Genomic DNA, 18,569 nt, shown 5'->3' on the forward strand with positions numbered 1-18,569 from the left:
AGCTAGTCGGAACTTCAGTGAACCAATTCATGATGAAATGTACAGCCAACACCACCTCTTTTCAAAATATGTTTTACTACACCTTTGACTATTTGCCATTATACAGTCCAAAAAGTCAAGAAACTATGCCATTACAACCCTATGTTCTCTACCCCCAAAAGTATATATATTTTACAAAATATGTGTTATCTTTCTTATCCTCAACATTTTTTAATTCCTTACAAGCCAAATAGACCACATGCATGATAGTCCTCCAAATTTGTTTCAGCTCTTCTCCAACTGGATTTTTACTCGAATGATCAGTAATGATTTCGCCAACAAAAATGTCAATTGCTTGTTGCATTTCATTTTTCTTAAATAGAGCGTTCAGCTCAAGATAGAATATGCAATGATTACTTCCATAGTCGGTCATCACTTGTTTACTCATTAACCCAGTAAATATGTTCACAGCAAAAGGAATTGTTAAGTTTACATTTTGTGTCTTCTATGAGTACAGTAACACTGAAGTGCTTCACAATTACAGGGTAGCAAGAAAACAAACAAGAAACAAGTTAACCACTTGAAGTATTTCTTTCTTCGCCTATAAACAATTAAGCAAACCAAGCTGCAAAAATGTGCTTATGAGAGACCCAAAGTCTTGTTTACTATTTTCGCTTACCTTCCTCCAACAATGCATTCCCATTTTACATCCTTACAAAATGGTCCCTTTTCAAAAACCGTGAATTTGATCTGCAAGCTCCTTTCTGTCAGTTCTCTTTCTTTTTTGCCAGAGGATTAATATTGTGTGACCCTCCACTGTATTATCTTATTCAACGCGTAGCTCAGCAAATATGTATTTTACCCTCTCTTTCTGGGGCATAACATCTTTAAACAGTTAATTTTTCTACTGAGCTCAAAAAGACGTTAAAAACAGTGGGTTTTTTTTAAATTAGCATGTAAACTGGACTTGCATAAAATCATACCCTTTATATAAAAAAACATCAAGGCATGAAGAGCCAATATTATGCACAGTAGACCCTGTATTGGAGTCCATTATCTGCTAAACAGGAGTTGAACCAAGAGAGATATGTTACCATAGCTGGAAAACAGTTTCTGAATTTCTAACTTCTTAGCTGAAAGTTTTCACATCTGCACCTTCCTAATTTCAGTGCATCATATAAGTGTGACCATGTTTTCCTTTTCTGCTTATACTTCCACAAAAACTATTTCATCCAATGAACAAGCAGAAAGTGACACTATCCCAAATTTTCCAGCTCTCTCTCAATCCAACCCTCACTATCGATCTCGTCATACATGGCTGATTTCTTCATTGAACTCTGCTCCAATTTCCGTCTCTTCAATCTCTCCTTGATTCGATCTATATCAAATTTTCCATTGTGATCACTAACAGAGACAGTATGGCAAATTTCTTTTCCACGCTCATTCTTTAGTGGCTGACAAACACCATCCTCAACTGCACTATTTGCACTACCACACTCACTAGTCTCCCAATGCTCTGTCCCCTCTTTGACAGTGTTGATGCTGTTGCAGGATGCTTTCTCACTGAATTTGGATGTCACAGATGTAGATGGTCCTCTAGTCTCCACCAATTCCATATTCCTGGAATCTTGTGCAACAACTGACACACTTGAGATACAAGACTCTGCGATGCTTGATGTTGCCTTTCCAGCAACAGTTTTTAATTCAGACAACTTGCTGGAAGTGGATGGTATTACTTGTTTCTGATTCTGCTCCAGTAACTGAAGCATCTTTTGAATAACCTCTGAGAAAGAGAAAAAGGAAGAAAAAGTGAGGTGCCGAGTAATCAAGGTCGTGGAAGAGCATAACAGGATGGAAGGGACACATTTACCCAGGAAGAAGGGTTAGTTTTTCAAAAAAACTATACACAAGGAAACTCAAACAAGGCAGAAGTAATGATATCCCACAAATAAATGAATAATGGATTATCAGTTGTTACCCAGTGTAGTGAACATCATAGTTTCAGGACTTGAACATCATAGTTTCAGGACTTGTTCATTTAAAGAAAAGGTTGACTGCAAACGAGTCTTCAGTACAAAGTAAGGTCTCTCCTCTTTTAGTGCTCAAAAAAGGTAAGGGATATATCCTCTGGTATCCCATATATCAAAACAGTCTCGCCACATGACAATTTTAGGATTGGTTTCAATTACCCAAAGAACAAGAATAAGGAAGGGAACATATGATATTAAATTTAAGGAGATAGATGAAAAGAAGTACTTTACAAGATAACTTTTTTGTCCTCTTTCCCTGAGAGATGCTTTCAGTATATTATTGCATAATCACAGAATGTCTATCAGTTACATCTGTTAATAACATGTTTTTTAACAGGTACATCTATTAATAACATTAGTTTTACATGATTGAAACTTAACTTCACAAGTCTTTGTCCAACTATATCACGATTACAAAAACAACACTACATTTCCTATATGTTTTTTCTCCTAATTGATGAAGACATTATAAAATTGATCTAAGTGAACCAAATGTGCACATTTTGCGATCTAATTTCTGGATTGTTAGTGAGAAACAGCTCCGATATTCAATTTGAAGCTCTACCATCCGCAGATTCAGTTGTCTATTCTTAAGAACTCGCTAGCATTATTATGATCTTAACTTTACGATGAAGATTTCTTCATTACTTTTAAATAACATAGAATTGTGAAAACCCTGTAGGTAATTATATAACATACCTTCTAACTGCTTCGGAGCAACGTCAAATTGCATCCACCAGGGATTCCCTTTTTCGGCAGGCAATTTCACCTTCAGAAGTTTAGCAGCAAGGAACATGGAACCAGCAGCGACATAATGGGGCTTATACTGCAAGCACAGTGTTGTGCGAAGCCTACCAACCACATCATTATTAATTTCTGGCGTTTCAAAATTGGAAGTAAACAATAAGTGCATAACATTCTACAAATTAAGAACCATCACCATTGCATGAAAAGATACTAACCAATCATTCACAAAATTCCAGGCTACTTTGACCATCTCATTGTTAGAAATTTCCAACCTCTTCATAGCACCAACAAGTGCCTTGTAAGGATGTTCGATGTTAAGATCAAAAGCAACTGTCGCAAGCAGCATTCTCTCACCAGCTACAACAGATTCCTTTTCCTTATCATAAATATCCTATGATATGAAGCAAAGACGTTAGGGGGAAAAAGTATAGAAGCTAGCAGGAAATAACAAAACTGAATATTTGATAACACACCTTCTGCCTGATCCTCAGTGGAGCTGATGGATTCCATTTATATACAAGCTTGTAGGCAACAACAACAAGATCACTCAGCCAGCGTGGTGTTTCTTCAGCTTTGCCGGCAAGGAACATGCTCACAGTTGCGACAATCTGCACAGAGTGCAGTGCCACACCAAAGAGTGCATGATGAATCAAAAGACAGGGACATACTTAATACAATGCTTTAAGCCTCATCTGGCTTAAAATTATATCTGAACCAATTCCAGTTAGTTTGTTTATCTACTACTTTCTTGATCAAAAATAAATAAATCCAGTTAGTCACAAAGGTTAACTCCAGAAATTACTATGGGAACAATTGTACATTAGCTATATATTTTACTTCTCGTTAGAGTTAAGCATAACTACACAATGTTATATCCTGTCAAGCAGCTCAATTCCCAGTTTGACAGCACAAATATTTTAACAGTCTGCAAGACATTAGCCATACTTAAGAGAAATGATCGGTAAAAAACTGTGTTTTTCAGTAAATGGGGAATACAAGAGTCAGAAATGACTTCTACCTGCCAGTGGTTCTTTGCATGAGATTGGCGCATGTAAAAGCGATGGCACAACATCATTGCAGTAGCTATTGTCACTTGAGGCCTGAAAAAATTAAATGTCCAACAACCTCCTATGAGAAACTGAGCATACACCAAGTTGCATGAGTTCTCTCAGAAAAAATAAGGGAATGAGAGAAAGAGGTGAATCAAAAGGATATGGTGTCGTGCTACATGTAGATATGAAAATTTTCAATAGAATATAGAGATCTTACACTTTCAGCTCTATCCCAAGCTCTTGCAGGAAAGAGCAGTACAACTTCCTTAGATGAGACTCTTTTTCATAATCAATCCCATCCCTTCTTGATGGAGAGTGATCTTCTATTTCTTCTGTAGTAAAGTACCATCTCTGGGTATAAGACTCAGATTTTTCTTGAATGTGCATACTAGATGGGTTCTCTGATAGTTGTTGTGACATGCTCTTTCCCTCTTTTAGCTATCAGAGTAGCGGAACAGAATTTGGCAGTTGAATAAGTTCTTTGTTCCAAATAGATAACCAGAATATTCTGCAAGTATAAAAATATATATTTTATTAGGAAGTTGAATCCTTGCTATGTTTAAACATCCATTCATAGAGACAAGAACTTGCAAGCCAGTTGCATTCATGGTCAGCTAACACTTGATGGCTACACCGTGTTACTTATGAATATCTTAGTTTTTTCTACTTTTCAAACATGGAACTCTATTAGCATGGATATCAACATGAACCGTAATGAAATCATGCTTAGAGACTATTTACAATGAGTAATACTACCAGGTTTAACATAAACAGTTGAAGACAAAGACTGTTTATAGTTTAATTACCGAAATTTGTTTAAAAAAGAAGTGAAAATTGAAATCACCCTCAGAGCATTTGAAGGTAACATGCATCCATTGGACGGGTTTAGCATAGAAATTGAATAACCTTGTCAGATTTCACCTTAGTTAAAAAGTACTATTTTACTGAAAAACTGATCCCAACTAATTAGAGATCACATGAAAGAGAGATTTCTCAATTATGACAATTTTGAATAAATAGATTTTGGTGAAGGCTAATTTAGTAGACACACACGAGCCTCGAATTCATTAACACATAGGAAATAGCACAAACTTCAGAATGATCCTTGTAAACAACTCTTAATTGTCTTGATCAATTACACGACTCGAATCAATTTTTTAAGAAGCTTTTCAATACAACATACTGCCCAAAAAAAGATTAAAAATTTTAAATAGAACAAATTCGAGCAGGCCAAAACAATAAACAAGCACAAATTATATTAAAAAGCCCTAAATCAACAAAGATCGATGTCAATCAATTCACATGCTTCTCCACTTAATATAGAAATCTATCGAAACTTCATTTCAAGAAACGAAGAAAAAAAGCAAAGATCTTGAATTTCCCATAACCAGGATTGTTTATATAAAAAAAGAAAAAGAGCAAACCTGAAGAAAATTGAGGAGAAAGCTTGGGAATCAAAGTCTAAGTTGCAATTTAGGGCGTAATAGATATTCAATGAGTTGACTCAGCGATATTTAGGTCTTCTTGTCTTTCTCTGTATTAGCTTTGCCTTCAAACAATTGCCAATGTCTGCCCTTTTCTTTATCGGGCAATTGCAATTTTTATATTAACCTTTCTTTCTTTTTATTTAATCTTTTATTTTTTTCACGGAATAAAAGTCTAAAATGCTCTTAAATTATGCGGAATAAATAAAAATATTATAAGTGTTGTAAAACTTAAGAACAAAAAAATAATATAATAACGAAGACAAGAACAATATAAGACAAGAAGAACAATATAAGATAACTTTATTTCTTTCAAGTGTTCACCAAATCTTCAAGTGTATACAATATGAACCCTTATACATCTATTTAAAGTGTAACATAGAGGCATACAAAAGGTTGGTCATAAATATGACATTAATCATGAATATAATGGAGGAGGTTATCGAGGAGTAAGGTTACAAGAATAATGATTATAATTAACGGTGAAGGTTAGGGAGGTTATGGTTATCTTCATAATGGAGGAAAGTAATAGATATGATGGGTGAGAGAAACTTCTTCGTGTAGTGGACATCCACACTATAATATTTTATAACACTCCCCCTTGGGTGTCCAAAGATAATATGTCTCGTTAAAACCTTCCTAGAAAAAACCTCGTGGAAAAAAATTCTAGTGAAGGAAAAAGAGTACACATATCTTTTAATACGCTTTGAATATTGCCTCGTTAAAAACCTTACCAGGAAAACCCAATTAGGATAAAACCATGGTTAAGGAAAAGAATACAACGCGTATTGTTCTCCCCTGATAAAAACTTTATTTGATATCTCGGAGACGATGCATTTCAATCTTTTATCACAACTTCTCAAATATTGATGTTGGCAATCCTTAGTGAATAAGTTTACAAGATTATCACTATAATGGATCTTTGAATGTCTATCTCACCATTTTGTTGAAGATCATGTGTAAAAAAGACTTGGTGAAATATGCTTTGTCCGATCTCCTTTGATTGAATCCTCCCTTTAATTGAGCTATATATCATTTTCGTATATGGTGGCTGGAATATCCTTTTCAAAAGAAAATGACATATTTTCTGAATATGATAGATCATGATTCCAACCAAACACACTCCCGATTTACTTCATAGATCAATATTTTTTCTGCATGATTTGAAGAATTGATTACTAATGTTTGATTCTTTGAATGCCAATATATTGTTGTGCCTCCATATGTAAACAAATAGCCCATTTGCGATTGAGCTTTATGCGGATCAAATAAATATTCTGCATCATAATCAAATAGTTTTTGACTCGTAGATTGATCATTTTAATTTTATTGAAGCTCATCTTTTCTTCTCATGAAAGAAAATCACACATTTTCTATGTGTTGAGTCACTTGATTTTTAGTTTCTTGGCATAACTTGAATGATAATATGACAATCCATTCACATAAATTTCATTGTGTATATCAAATAATCTTCTAGCATTTGCATAACCAGCAATCTGTAAGTGCACCAATTGCACTAATACATGACATTTCAAATCATTTTCATACGGTCGAAAAGATTCTTTCTTTGTGTTAAGCAATCTCTAAACCATTGGGTACTCAATGGAATTGTTTTAAGACCTTTTAAATTATTCAAGAATTTTCATATAACCTTCATCGTCTAGTTACACATGATAATCATTCATTATAAATATTCAAGTTAATATTCAAGTATTTCATTTATTGCCAGACTAAAACAAGTCTCATTGCATCCACCACTCTCCATTTAATAATGTCAGGATTTTTGCGAAAATTCTTTATGCCCCGAGGCACAAACCGTTATTTATATCTTACGGTTATACTTTCGCACAATGATTCATTTGTACTCCACTGACATATATTTTGATCTATGAACTATAAGTTCAAAAACATCACTTTTCTAAGTGAAACAAAATATACTTAAATAGTGTTATTTTATTTGGCCAATCATTTATCTGTCCACACTATATGACATATTTGAATTTAAGATCCTCGTAATCATTTATAGCATTGAGTTCTCATATCAAAGATCCCGTTGACGGTCATTTTGATTCGATTCCAATACGACATAACTTATCTAGATCTCTTCATTTTTCATCATTTTCAAGTACCTGAACATTTGCCAAGTTTTTATGAAATGTTATGTCATAGTGCTCTTTCAAAACACTTACCTCATTATCATGACCATTTTGATAATTTGTTCCTCTCCTTCCTCAAGGAGTTTTACGTTTAGAATCGATTGGTCTATCACGCTTCTGGTGTACCATAGACTTTGTCCTTCAAGGACTATTTATTGGAGCATTTGCAGCTTAATTAAAATATTGGGTCAGCAAATACATTTGGCAAATTATTTAAATATTTTGCAAATGAATTATCTCTTGAACTTCAAGTTCACATTTTTTTAACGAGGATCTAGATAATTCACCTCACACATAATTTTCAGCTGCTAAACATATCTCCCCTAATGTTAGGAAATCCAACATTTACCCCCAACCTCATTTGGGGATCCATCTTTGTGCGTGGTGGAACAATAAAATCATATGTGCACACATCAAATTTTTAGATGGAAATTATTTAGTTCCTGACCCTGAACCAATTGTGAAAGGAGAACCTTGTTGGCTTGATGTGTACATGTTAAATAAACTCATCTCATACCAAATTTTATTTGAGAGATTTGTTCTCATAATCAATGGTTTAGCTATAATTGGAGGCAAACAATTTCTGCTAAACCAACCAGTATTATCAACATATTTTTATAGTTTGAAATTGTGCTCTTAATTTAACAATTTGAGCAAACAACATTGCAAAAACCAATTTGTAAGTTGATACAAATGCACATATGACCATACCATAGATGCATCTATTAAATCATAATAGTAAGCGGTCCACATGACAGGTGAACAAGCCCATATTCACCTTTCTATATGTTCCAAATCATTTCTGGGGATACAATCTCAACCTTAGTTGGTACATTGATCATTTAATCATGAGAACAAGTAACACGAGAATTCTTGAAGAATCTTTTATTTCTTCAAACATATAGTCACATGAATTCTCAATTTCTTTTGCATCACATTTGAACCAGAATGATCAACCGGTTATGCCACCTGATATTTATTCTAGTAAACTTCTAGTTTACTTTTGCATTTTTGCATGTGATTACATCATCATGCCTATATTTGTTTACAACAAACAAGAGAAAGGCGGGTTACCTTTTATGTAAATATTCATAACCGCTTTGATTGCAGTAATCTAAAGATATTTAATCTTTCAATAATTTACAGTCTCAATATAATAATATTTTTCTTTTCAGTTCCTCCAAAACTTAAAAAGTTTCTTTTGAAACTTACTACAACCTCAATATTATGAACTATTTCATTTTCTGGATAGTAACAAATTAGTCCTTTGGATACTCTTAATTAATTGTGTGTACTGCCAGAAATTTCATAACATCATTCTTATGGTGACCATCTCCTTCAAGGAGAAATTATTATTATTGTCATGGTTAAAATTATTACATGCAAGACTTATTTCTTGACAATCAATGACAAATTTGTGTTTCCACACAACAACATCTATTTTGGTCATAAGCACAACTTTTATACAAAAGAATTAGTTCTTTCTTTTGTCCTCCAATAGTTTATAATAAAACATATCATAATATTTGTGTAGTACTCAAAGAATATAACCAAAATGACCATTTATGTCAAAATATTTTTTTTCAATCTCTCAAACCTTTCGTAGAGGTGAGATGTGACATTTATCCAACAATATATGAACATGTCCTTATCCATACAACACAAGTCACATTCTCTTCAAGAAATGACCATAACTATTTGTACATGCTCCATAAGTTTTTATTAGTCATATGTTGACATTATCAAATTTATTTTACCCACCTCAACATCACTTTAAAAGTACTAAATGTACTACCACTTTGTATTTCTTTATTTTGATGGAGGAATTACAAAACTTTTCAAATTTGAATTGCATCAACAATAATGTGCCCAATATCTTTTCATACCACTTTGAAGGATAAGAATTACCTTCACATTTGAAGGACCATCTTAAGAAACAATGTGTCCAATAACATTTCATACCACTTTGATGGACAAAATGACCTTCACATTTGAAGGACCATCTTAAGAACTCATAATGTTCTTCCTTTTAATTACAAAAATGATGATCATTAACATTTTACCACACTCATATTCATACATTCAACCACTTGTCATTTTTCAGACATAATATGCACTGCTACCACATTCACATAAAAGAATGGAGCAAATTAATCAGGCAAATTTCATGACTTTCAGTCAAAAGTATACAACTTTATGTTAGTCATCATCATATCATCACTATAGTGCATTAGGACTTAAACCCAATGTCTTACTCATATAAAGATGCCTTTGGTCATAAATCAATGGGACTTGAACCCAACTTCTTATTATCATGATGCACCGAGACTTTACTTGATATCTTACCCACTTGGTGCGGTGAAACTTGAATTCACCGTCTTACCCTCAATCAATTTCTTAATAAACCAAATGCATTAGCAAAAAATAAATATTGAATACCATAAATATAATCTGAATTTGACTTAAAATTGAATAAAAATGAACAAAACTAATTAATTAGAACAACATGTTGGAACCATATAAAAGTGCCAAGTTAAAATAAATTAAAACATTTTAATAGTCCCTCTCAATATTGTTATGAAGATTATCATAATTTACTAACCAATTTTAAAATAACCACAAAACAAACTTGTTAGTATAAATAATATAGAGGATATGAAGTATACCTTGCAACCGAAGAATTTCTAGGAAAATTCATAAAAATAGTTTACAAGACATTTTATATCATAAAAGAGTTTGTCAAAACGAGTGGAAGTCTACACAATCTCAAAGTCATCTATTACATCAAGAGTGATTGGGACGTAACCCGTACATCACAAACAATCTCAAGAAAAAATAAAGACAATAAGAAATAAAGGTTAGGTCCTTGGAACATGAGGACTTACCAATCTTCAATATCTACTAACTGATCCCTAGCCACGAAGATGTGGAATAGGAGCTTCAGACCCTACATTAGTGAAACAATGCGCAAGAGTATGTGTTGGTACAAAAATGTACTAAGTATGATAAAAATGCATAAAAGTTATGAAATCATGCTAAAAAGAGTTTTCGTGATATGCAAAGACCAAGTCAAAACATAAGATAAGAGGGTTAGAAAACATAAATCATAATCATGATCAATGCAAGTAAAATCATATTTGAACACATGTGAGATAGTTGCTGAAGTTACCTTAGTTCATTATTATTGTGGGAAGTAGCCTCAACCGACATAGAGACCATGTGAGTTATAACATGCCCCACACCGAAAAGGGGTGTCCTACTTACCAAGGTAAGACCATGAACATCTAGCTTACGTGGATTCAGTAGATAATGTATGTATTAAGACCATCATCCCATGGAGGTACATAGGTATGGGATAAGGAGATTGCTACTAGAAATCCGGCCTCTAGCTACGGGAGAGATTCCATCTCAATATCCTCTCGGTGCTAAGTATAAATCCCACAGAATAGTTATTAATCTTAACTCATCTTATCATTAAGAGACATGGGTATTCACCGCTTGTTTTATCATAGGATAACTCCTTAGACCATGCATGAGAAAACCTTTCACCATTCATGATCTTTTCATAATAGCTTTTAAGGCCCATAATCATTCACTTCATGCTAGAAATATCCTACTACTTATGGAAATAGTTTTGAAATTGTGATCTATAATCATTGATGACATATCCAAATGCCATACCAATCAGGACCTAATTTAGAAAAATAGCTCGAAAAGCATTGAAGACAAATCTAGATGTCATTCATGTCATATGGTCAAAACGTCATAGAACATATAATTATCTTCATCTATAAGCTTTCTTGAGTCATAAGCATTACTTTCATAAAAACATGCATTATTTTCAATAATTCATAGGCTTCATCATATTTTCAAAGTCAAAGCATTTTAAAATTCATTTACATCTATTTCATAAAGAGAACACATGCATATTTTCATAAATTCATATCTCATAGTTCAAGACCCGCATTATATCATCATAGCTTAGAAAATATGGTTTATGCATGGGTTCATGGGGATTCATCTTTAAAATATGTAATTACTTTAATTCATGCATAAAAAGTCATAAAACAATCAATTGGATCAACATTGAAAGGAACCCATGCCATGAAAGAAATCATGAAATAAATTGGAGATTTCTAACTTGTAACTTGGAGAATTTAGGAACTCTATGGAGGAAAGAGCTCCATATATGAAGACTATCATACCTTAGAGTTCAAAGCCCTTAAGAAACTTGATCTTGAAACCATAACTTGACTTCTTCTTCATCCTTAGAGAGAAAAATATTTGAGAGGAAGAGTTTGATCAACTTTTGAAAATTTAAGAGAATGAATTGAGTTTGGGTAGTTTGGGGGTTTAAAATAATTATATAGGTCTTTGGGTAGAAGGCAAAAATGTAGTGTTGGGTTAAAACAGTTGGAAAAAGACCCAAAAGCCCTTCTAAAAATAATTGTCGACTCCCGTCGTCTGTGGGGACCTATTGTCACGATCCGAGCCTACACCCTGGATGTGGCCCACACTCAAGAACCATTGATGGTCCCCAAGCGAACCCTTATCCTGGCTAACTACAAGTGAAAGACTAACTCAAACATACAAAAGCTTAAAAACTGAATAAAATTCATGAAACTCAAATACAAAGCTTTAACTTAAATGATTTACTCTGAATATAAATAGAATATTCAACTAGCGAACAATAGGCAAATCAAGTCTTTAAAACATTTAATAAGATAAATGAAACCGACTTCTCAAACTCTACTGTCTATCTATGAAGCCTCTACTGTTACAGAAGAATATCGGGATAAGACCCACGCCATCTCAAAACTACTAATCGTAAGGTAAAGGTAAAGTCCTCCGAAGTATAAGAAGGCTCACCAAAGCTGACTGGAATATCCCATGACCTCAACGAAACGCTTGTTGACGATCCTAAATACATGTATCTGCATCATGAAGCGATGCAGGCCAAATGGCTCAGTACATGAAATGTACGAGCATGTAAGGGGAATTCTAAAGCATAAGCATAAGCTTGAACTTGATAAAAAGGAAACATACTTACCTCTTCTCAACTCACACAACTAAACTCAACTTAAGAATAAGCTACGCAACTCAAAGATTAGATACTCAACTCAAAGGTACTCAACTCAAGATAAAACAACAATAAAAGGTGCGATATATAAAAAGCTTTTAAAACAATAGATAGCAGCTCAATGTATTGAAGAATACAATAATAACTCAGTTTGTATATAAAAATACAATATAACTCTGTGAGAATTTCTCTAACCGACAACCATCATTATGAGCTATGCGATGATACAACGTCTCACCCACGCTGCCAGAATTTTCCTATACCTTGCCAGGGTATAGAACCTCTCAACTAAGTGGATCCACTAGTTTATGCTAAAAATCACTAAGGAATCATCTAAAAAGTATAACTCTTTCCACCTACGTTGGCTACATGGTTTATGGGGGCAGTGAGTTATCGGAACTCTCCCCCATATTGGTGCTCAATACTACTCCCAAAATATAACTAGCTCATATGTTTAAAAACATAACTCTTTCTGACATTTGAGATTATTACTCAAAAATCTCTCTTAAAAGAGATGGTACTCAAACTGCTCAAAATCCTTTCGAAAATCTCAGTTTCCTCTCATCCTAAATGTAAAAACATTTACTCTTGGGAATACTTGTTTTACTCAAAAAAATAAAAGAAAAATGTCTTGTTTCGGAAAACCGACTAAAAGACTTCAAGAAAAATCGATTTTCCAAATAGAGTCGCCACTTAAATTTATTTTAAGAAATTAAGAAAACTTAAAATTTTTCAAAAAGACTTAAACAGACAAAATCAATTGAAAATAAAAGGGTTCAAGTTCAATGTACATTCCAAGAAGGTGTTAGGCACTCGGAATGTCCGCTAACTTGCGGTTGACCGGCGATTTGACTAAAATGACTTTCAACTAACTTTTAAGACTTTTATTAAGAAATAAAACTCATTTTTTTATATAAGGGGAATAAACTAAAGGGGAATTTTCTAAGGGAAATAATTCAAGTATTGACAAATAAGAAAAAAAATAAAGGTAAGTATTAAATATAAATATTTTATTTGACTATAAAAGGATAAACAACTATCTTTGGGAAATTAATTAAGTCAAACCAAAAAAAAAAATGTTAGCCAATATAACAAGTGAATAGTAAGACAAAGGAAGGAATCTTGAACTTGGGCCATTTGCCCAAATTCAGCTGAATTGGGCCTTTGGCCCACTTGTTCTAACTATAAATTGACTGCCCAAAATAGAGGGCTTTGGCCCAATTTCAGTTGAACATGCTGATTGTTCTTCCTTGGGTTTTTGGGCCCATTTTTGTCTTTGAAGACCAATACTTCAATTTTGGGCATGTACTTTCTGTACTTTACCCTGTATATCAATGTTTTCTTTATGTATACCAGTGTATACTAGATGTATACAATAAGTATACAGCCCATTTGAGCTTTCCGGACATATATCTCAGTTTTCAGGATGTGTTTCGTCTCCGATTTTGACCTAGTTCATTGATTCCCTGTTGACTGACTCAAAGATAGAGACATTTGGGCCTTCGTGGCCCAAATGAAATACAGAGGGAGGGTGAAAGACCATCAAGCTCGAATGGATTCCATGACGAAGAAAAAAGAAGAGGAAAACAAAATAAAAATTAGTGATCAAAACAGGAAGGGCTTATCAGTAACTAAAATGTAAAATGACTAATACATATTCTTGCAAGGAACCCAAATCAAGATTTCAAGACATGTCATGTTAACAAACAAACCCATACTTGGCATTACATAAATTGCATTTTGACATGAAATTTCAAAGTAACACTTGAAGCAGTCAACAAAGATTTCAAAATATTTTAATAGAGAGCAAACACAAAGTTATTCAGCCTTTGATAGGGAACATCTAAACATTCTTTAAACAAGATAAGAAAGAAAACTCGTTAAGGACAAATGCTTTGGTCCCCATTTAACGACTATCATTGTTTGAAACACACAAGAGAAAAGCATAACAGTAACATCCCAACATTAATGCCTTCACAAAACTTGAATTTTCATGACAAAACACCCATTTGCCCTAATTGGAAGGAAATCAAAACCAAAGAAGTAAGACACTAGTGACTAAAATACATATTGGACTACTAATAGTAAATACAATCAGATGCATTCATTTTTAAGAAGTAAAAGAAGTACCCAGATTGAACCTTCGCGGCTTAACATTGAACAATTAAAATGACATTTTCTTGGAAAGCGATACTAATAATCCTAGAAGGGAAATAACTCTTTAAACACTTGCTAAAGCTACTTCAGAACAAACGAAAACCATAAGATAATAGTCTCATGAACAAAGGAGAATTATTTATCATTAAGTTAATTCAAAATAGAAAAGGGTAAAACAAACCATTAACAAGAGATTCGGGAAAGGGGGCGTTGCAGTGATTAATGACATGAGTTATAGATCAGAATGGGAAACACATCCTTGAAGGAAACAACATGTCAAGTAGATTAAAACCAAATTATAGGTTAAGACTCTTTTCTGAATAAATCTACACATATAAAACGAATAAACACCTTCATGAATTTAGAAGAGCATACATAAGACATACAAGACAATGAATAATCTCATATAGGAGTGATATCGTGAAGTCATCAATTATTCATAAAAGAAAATGATCCAATGACTGGAAATTCAAAACGAAAACATGTTCCTTGCTACTTTCGTCCTATTTCACATATCGCAAGATTAACCCGAACTCAAATAGAATGAATACATAGCTAATTCATCGAATGGAAAGTCAACTCAACTTTGAGCAAAAGAAAACTGAGAAAAAATCATTTTGAGCGAACAAACCAGCTACATACTGATCAGTGAGTCCAAAGTATTTCTAAATGCCAACATATAAACATCTTACACATTGAGAATATGACAATAACACATTAAGAACAAAAGTTATTGAACCGAACGAGTATTACCTTTAAAGGTGCGGTGAAACTGAACAACGACGAGCCAAACGAAAATGATCTTTCACCGCCAAGATGTGATTCCTAAAACTCCAATGAGCAGCAAGAAACAACGAGAGCAAGAACTAAACCAAAATCTGGATTCGAAGAAACTATCCTGAATATCTGTGTATAATAGTATAGCTGGAAATTTTAGTGTATGTTTTTGTCTTGAAGGCTAGCCGATTCCTATATTTCTTCCAACCTTGAACATGAGGAAGGGGGGGAGTATTTATAGAAATAGATTAGGGTTCCAAACTTTTGGGGGGAAACAGACGATAATTCGGGCAAACCAGGGTCCCATGAAAACCAATTTTGAATTCAAAAATATCTTTCAGATAAGGGATATCCCAATTTGATTCAAAATTCTCACTAGATTGGGGGCGAGGTGGACGATTTTGATCGATCTGATGTCCTTGGGAGCGACGTGTCTCCATCTCGTGGCTACAACGAATGAGACGCGGCTATAACAAGTGCTTTTGCTGCCATAGGTACAAATTGGAAAGGGACCTTGGAGGAAGAAGACAAAGAAGTTGTTGTTTTCTATTGTACGCGTACAAGGCGTGAAGTCGTTGTGTATTTGCTGTTGGAATCGTGAGTTGCTACGTTTGGAATCGATGTCATTTGGTCGTTACTGTTTCCGCATTTTGCTAGGTGATGTTGACGTCGCCTCGTATCGTGAAGACGCCGTCTGGGGTTGATGTCGTTATTGACGTTGTTTTTTGCTTTTCTGTGTTCACGTCGTTTCGACCGTGAATGTTGTTGTCTGATATCAACGCTGGAGACGTCTGGGTCTTCTTTGGGATAGGGAATGGGCCGGGTCGGGGGAATTGGGAATTGGGTCGGCTGAGTGGATTTGAGGGAATATTGAATTGTACTGGGTTGGGGCTTGGAGAGTTTGGGTTACTGGAAATTGGTAAAGCCCAAAAACTTTGGCCTTAAGATGGGTTTGAAGAAAAGGGGAATTTGGCTAAAATTGTAATAGATTAATAATTTAGCCAATCGTATTAAAGAGGTATCCCAACATAATTCATTTAGAAGACTCGGCTGGAATTTAACTACGACGAATTAATATAACTAATTTATGAGCTTCTTAATCTTAAAGAAATAAAATAATTAACTTGATTATAAAATAATTAATTTAGATACCAACTAATTAATTCGAACTTTAAAACTATAATTCCAACCAAAACTTAAATAAATAAAATATTTATTTTAACAATGTAGAAATCTTTTGATATGATTTTCAAATATTTATAAAATATACCAAATATATGAAATATATTTATTATTCAAAATACTATAAAAACGACTAAAATTACTTAAAATAACCTTGAAACTATTTGAATTTTTATAAGGCTAATTATTCTAAATCGATTGGAAATCAAGGAGCTCGGAAATCAATTATTATCGGGGAGGGTCAAAATTGGGTGTCAACAACTGTTCCTCGTTTGACTTGGATTGATGAAAGAAATCTGAGGAAAATGAAATTGACGAATCCAATTTTGACCGACCACATCTTCATGTTTTGGCAGAGGGACTTGGTACGGACTTTAAGAAATACGGCCGAACCCTGAAAATGGGTTTCCTACATATCTAAGGCCATATGAGAATTTAGGTCACTTGTAGTTCGATACCCTTGATTTGACGCACGATTTTGAAATAATTCAAAACCATCCAGATATCGAATTATGAAGACACCAGAATGCTCGGGAATAAGATTTAAGAGAGAATATCGGAATACAGCTGAGTTTTCAACACTGATCCTGCCTATATATCCCTCAACTTAGGGAATCAAGCTACTTGTAGATCAACTTAATCGGTTGAAAAGGGAATCTATTATGCAAGATAACCTTTGGTTCTAGAAAAATGACAAAGTAAGTCGAGTATGAAAAGGAGGCTTGCAAACTCTCAGCCATGAATGTGGCATGCTTCACACCCATAATTAAGAACTTGCATGGACATAATCTCCAAAGCTCTTAGAGCATTGTCACTCTGATTGGAAAGTTGCCTCTGGTGAAAACCATAAACTTCCGGATGCAAAACTGAAATCGATAAACCCAAAGGAAAACTCACATGCCTTCTGATAGGGGTGTGGTTTGATTGTGGTGGAAGTCACTTCTCAACTCGCGTCCTAAGAGTTTGGCACTCTTCTTTGGACTATGTCCCAGTTCGTCACTAAAAAACGTTACACGTTGTGTTGCATCCTTTTTATGTTGTCCGCACCTGTAGTTTGTTTTGGAGAATTCATCCTTTCAGATGCTCTCGACAAAGACTAAGATAAAACTCATTAGCATAAAAAATGTAGTTCAAATGGGGAGATGGCATTTTTTACCGTGTTGACACTTAGTTTTTCTCCTTGAACATTTGACGTAAAACAAATAAAGCGTGTATCTCATATATGCAATATAATCTTCAATGTACTCTTTCTTTGATGTCGAAGTAATAAAATAGGCTGATGTAATATGTTGATAGTTCTCTTGATGTCGTTGTTGATGGTTCTCTTGATGTCATTTTTGTAAAGTAAATGATGTAGCCGATGTTGATCTTCTCGTGATGGGTGAATCTTTCTCTTGCGATGCACGACTCCTTTCTCTTGTGATGTATGACTCATTTCTCTTGCGATGCATGACTCGTTTCTCTTGCGATGCATGACTCATTTCTCTTGATATGCATGACTCTTTCCTCTTGCGATGCATGACTCCATCTCTTGTAATGCATGACTCCTTTCTCTTGCGATGCATGAATCTTTCTCTGCGATACATGACTTCTTTCTCTTGCGATGCATGACTTCTTTCTCTTGTGATGCATAGATCTTTTGCTTGCGATGCATAGATCTTTCTCTTGCGATGCATGACTCTTTTGATGATGCCTCCCTGGTACCGAACGAAGATAATGCTTCACCGAGCAACATAGGTGATCTTCTGGGTATCTTCTGGGTGGCGGTATCATCTCAATTGACAATACAATAAAAATGACTCTCGGAGTAGTGGTATCATTTCATTTGACAATACGATATGAATGTCTCTCTGGGTAGTGGTATCATCCCATTCGACAATACGATATAAATGACCCTCAGAGTAGTAATATTATCATGTCTGATA

At 34.2% G+C, this 18,569-nt stretch overlaps 1 protein-coding gene and 1 long non-coding RNA gene across 2 annotated transcripts; one reads left to right on the plus strand and one right to left on the minus strand.

Annotated features, from left to right (window-relative positions):
- Positions 1–946: 946 nt before the first annotated feature.
- LOC125823355 (cyclin-T1-3-like) lies at positions 947–5,411 on the minus strand. The gene is made up of 7 exons (XM_049502741.1): positions 5,233–5,411; positions 4,026–4,316; positions 3,775–3,856; positions 3,230–3,364; positions 2,972–3,147; positions 2,709–2,860; positions 947–1,762 (listed from the first exon to the last, which is right to left on the minus strand). Exons 2-7 carry the CDS (start codon positions 4,226–4,228, stop codon positions 1,236–1,238), a joined length of 1,275 nt encoding a protein of 424 aa, XP_049358698.1. The 5' UTR covers positions 4,229–4,316; positions 5,233–5,411; the 3' UTR covers positions 947–1,235.
- Positions 1,988–3,713, plus strand: LOC125823358 (uncharacterized). The gene is made up of 2 exons (XR_007442709.1): positions 1,988–2,090; positions 2,692–3,713. It is a non-coding gene; the product is annotated as an uncharacterized LOC125823358 (long non-coding RNA).
- Positions 5,412–18,569: the final 13,158 nt, after the last annotated feature.

Source organism: Solanum verrucosum, unplaced genomic scaffold (assembly GCF_900185275.1).
Source record: "Solanum verrucosum unplaced genomic scaffold, falcon-dt-bn FXZP01000095.1, whole genome shotgun sequence".
Lineage (NCBI taxonomy): Eukaryota > Viridiplantae > Streptophyta > Magnoliopsida > Solanales > Solanaceae > Solanum > Solanum verrucosum.

Bases quoted from the DNA above. Each gene is read 5' to 3' on its own strand.
- LOC125823355 (XM_049502741.1), bottom strand. From the start codon at position 4,228: ATGTCACAACAACTATCAGAGAACCCATCTAGTATGCACATTCAAGAA. The intron at 3,857-4,025 runs GTAAGATCTCTA...TAATTTTTTCAG, and splicing joins CTTGGGATAGAGCTGAAAGT to GCCTCAAGTGACAATAGCTA. The intron at 3,365-3,774 runs GTAGAAGTCATT...CACTCTGTGCAG, and splicing joins ATGCAAAGAACCACTGGCAG to ATTGTCGCAACTGTGAGCAT.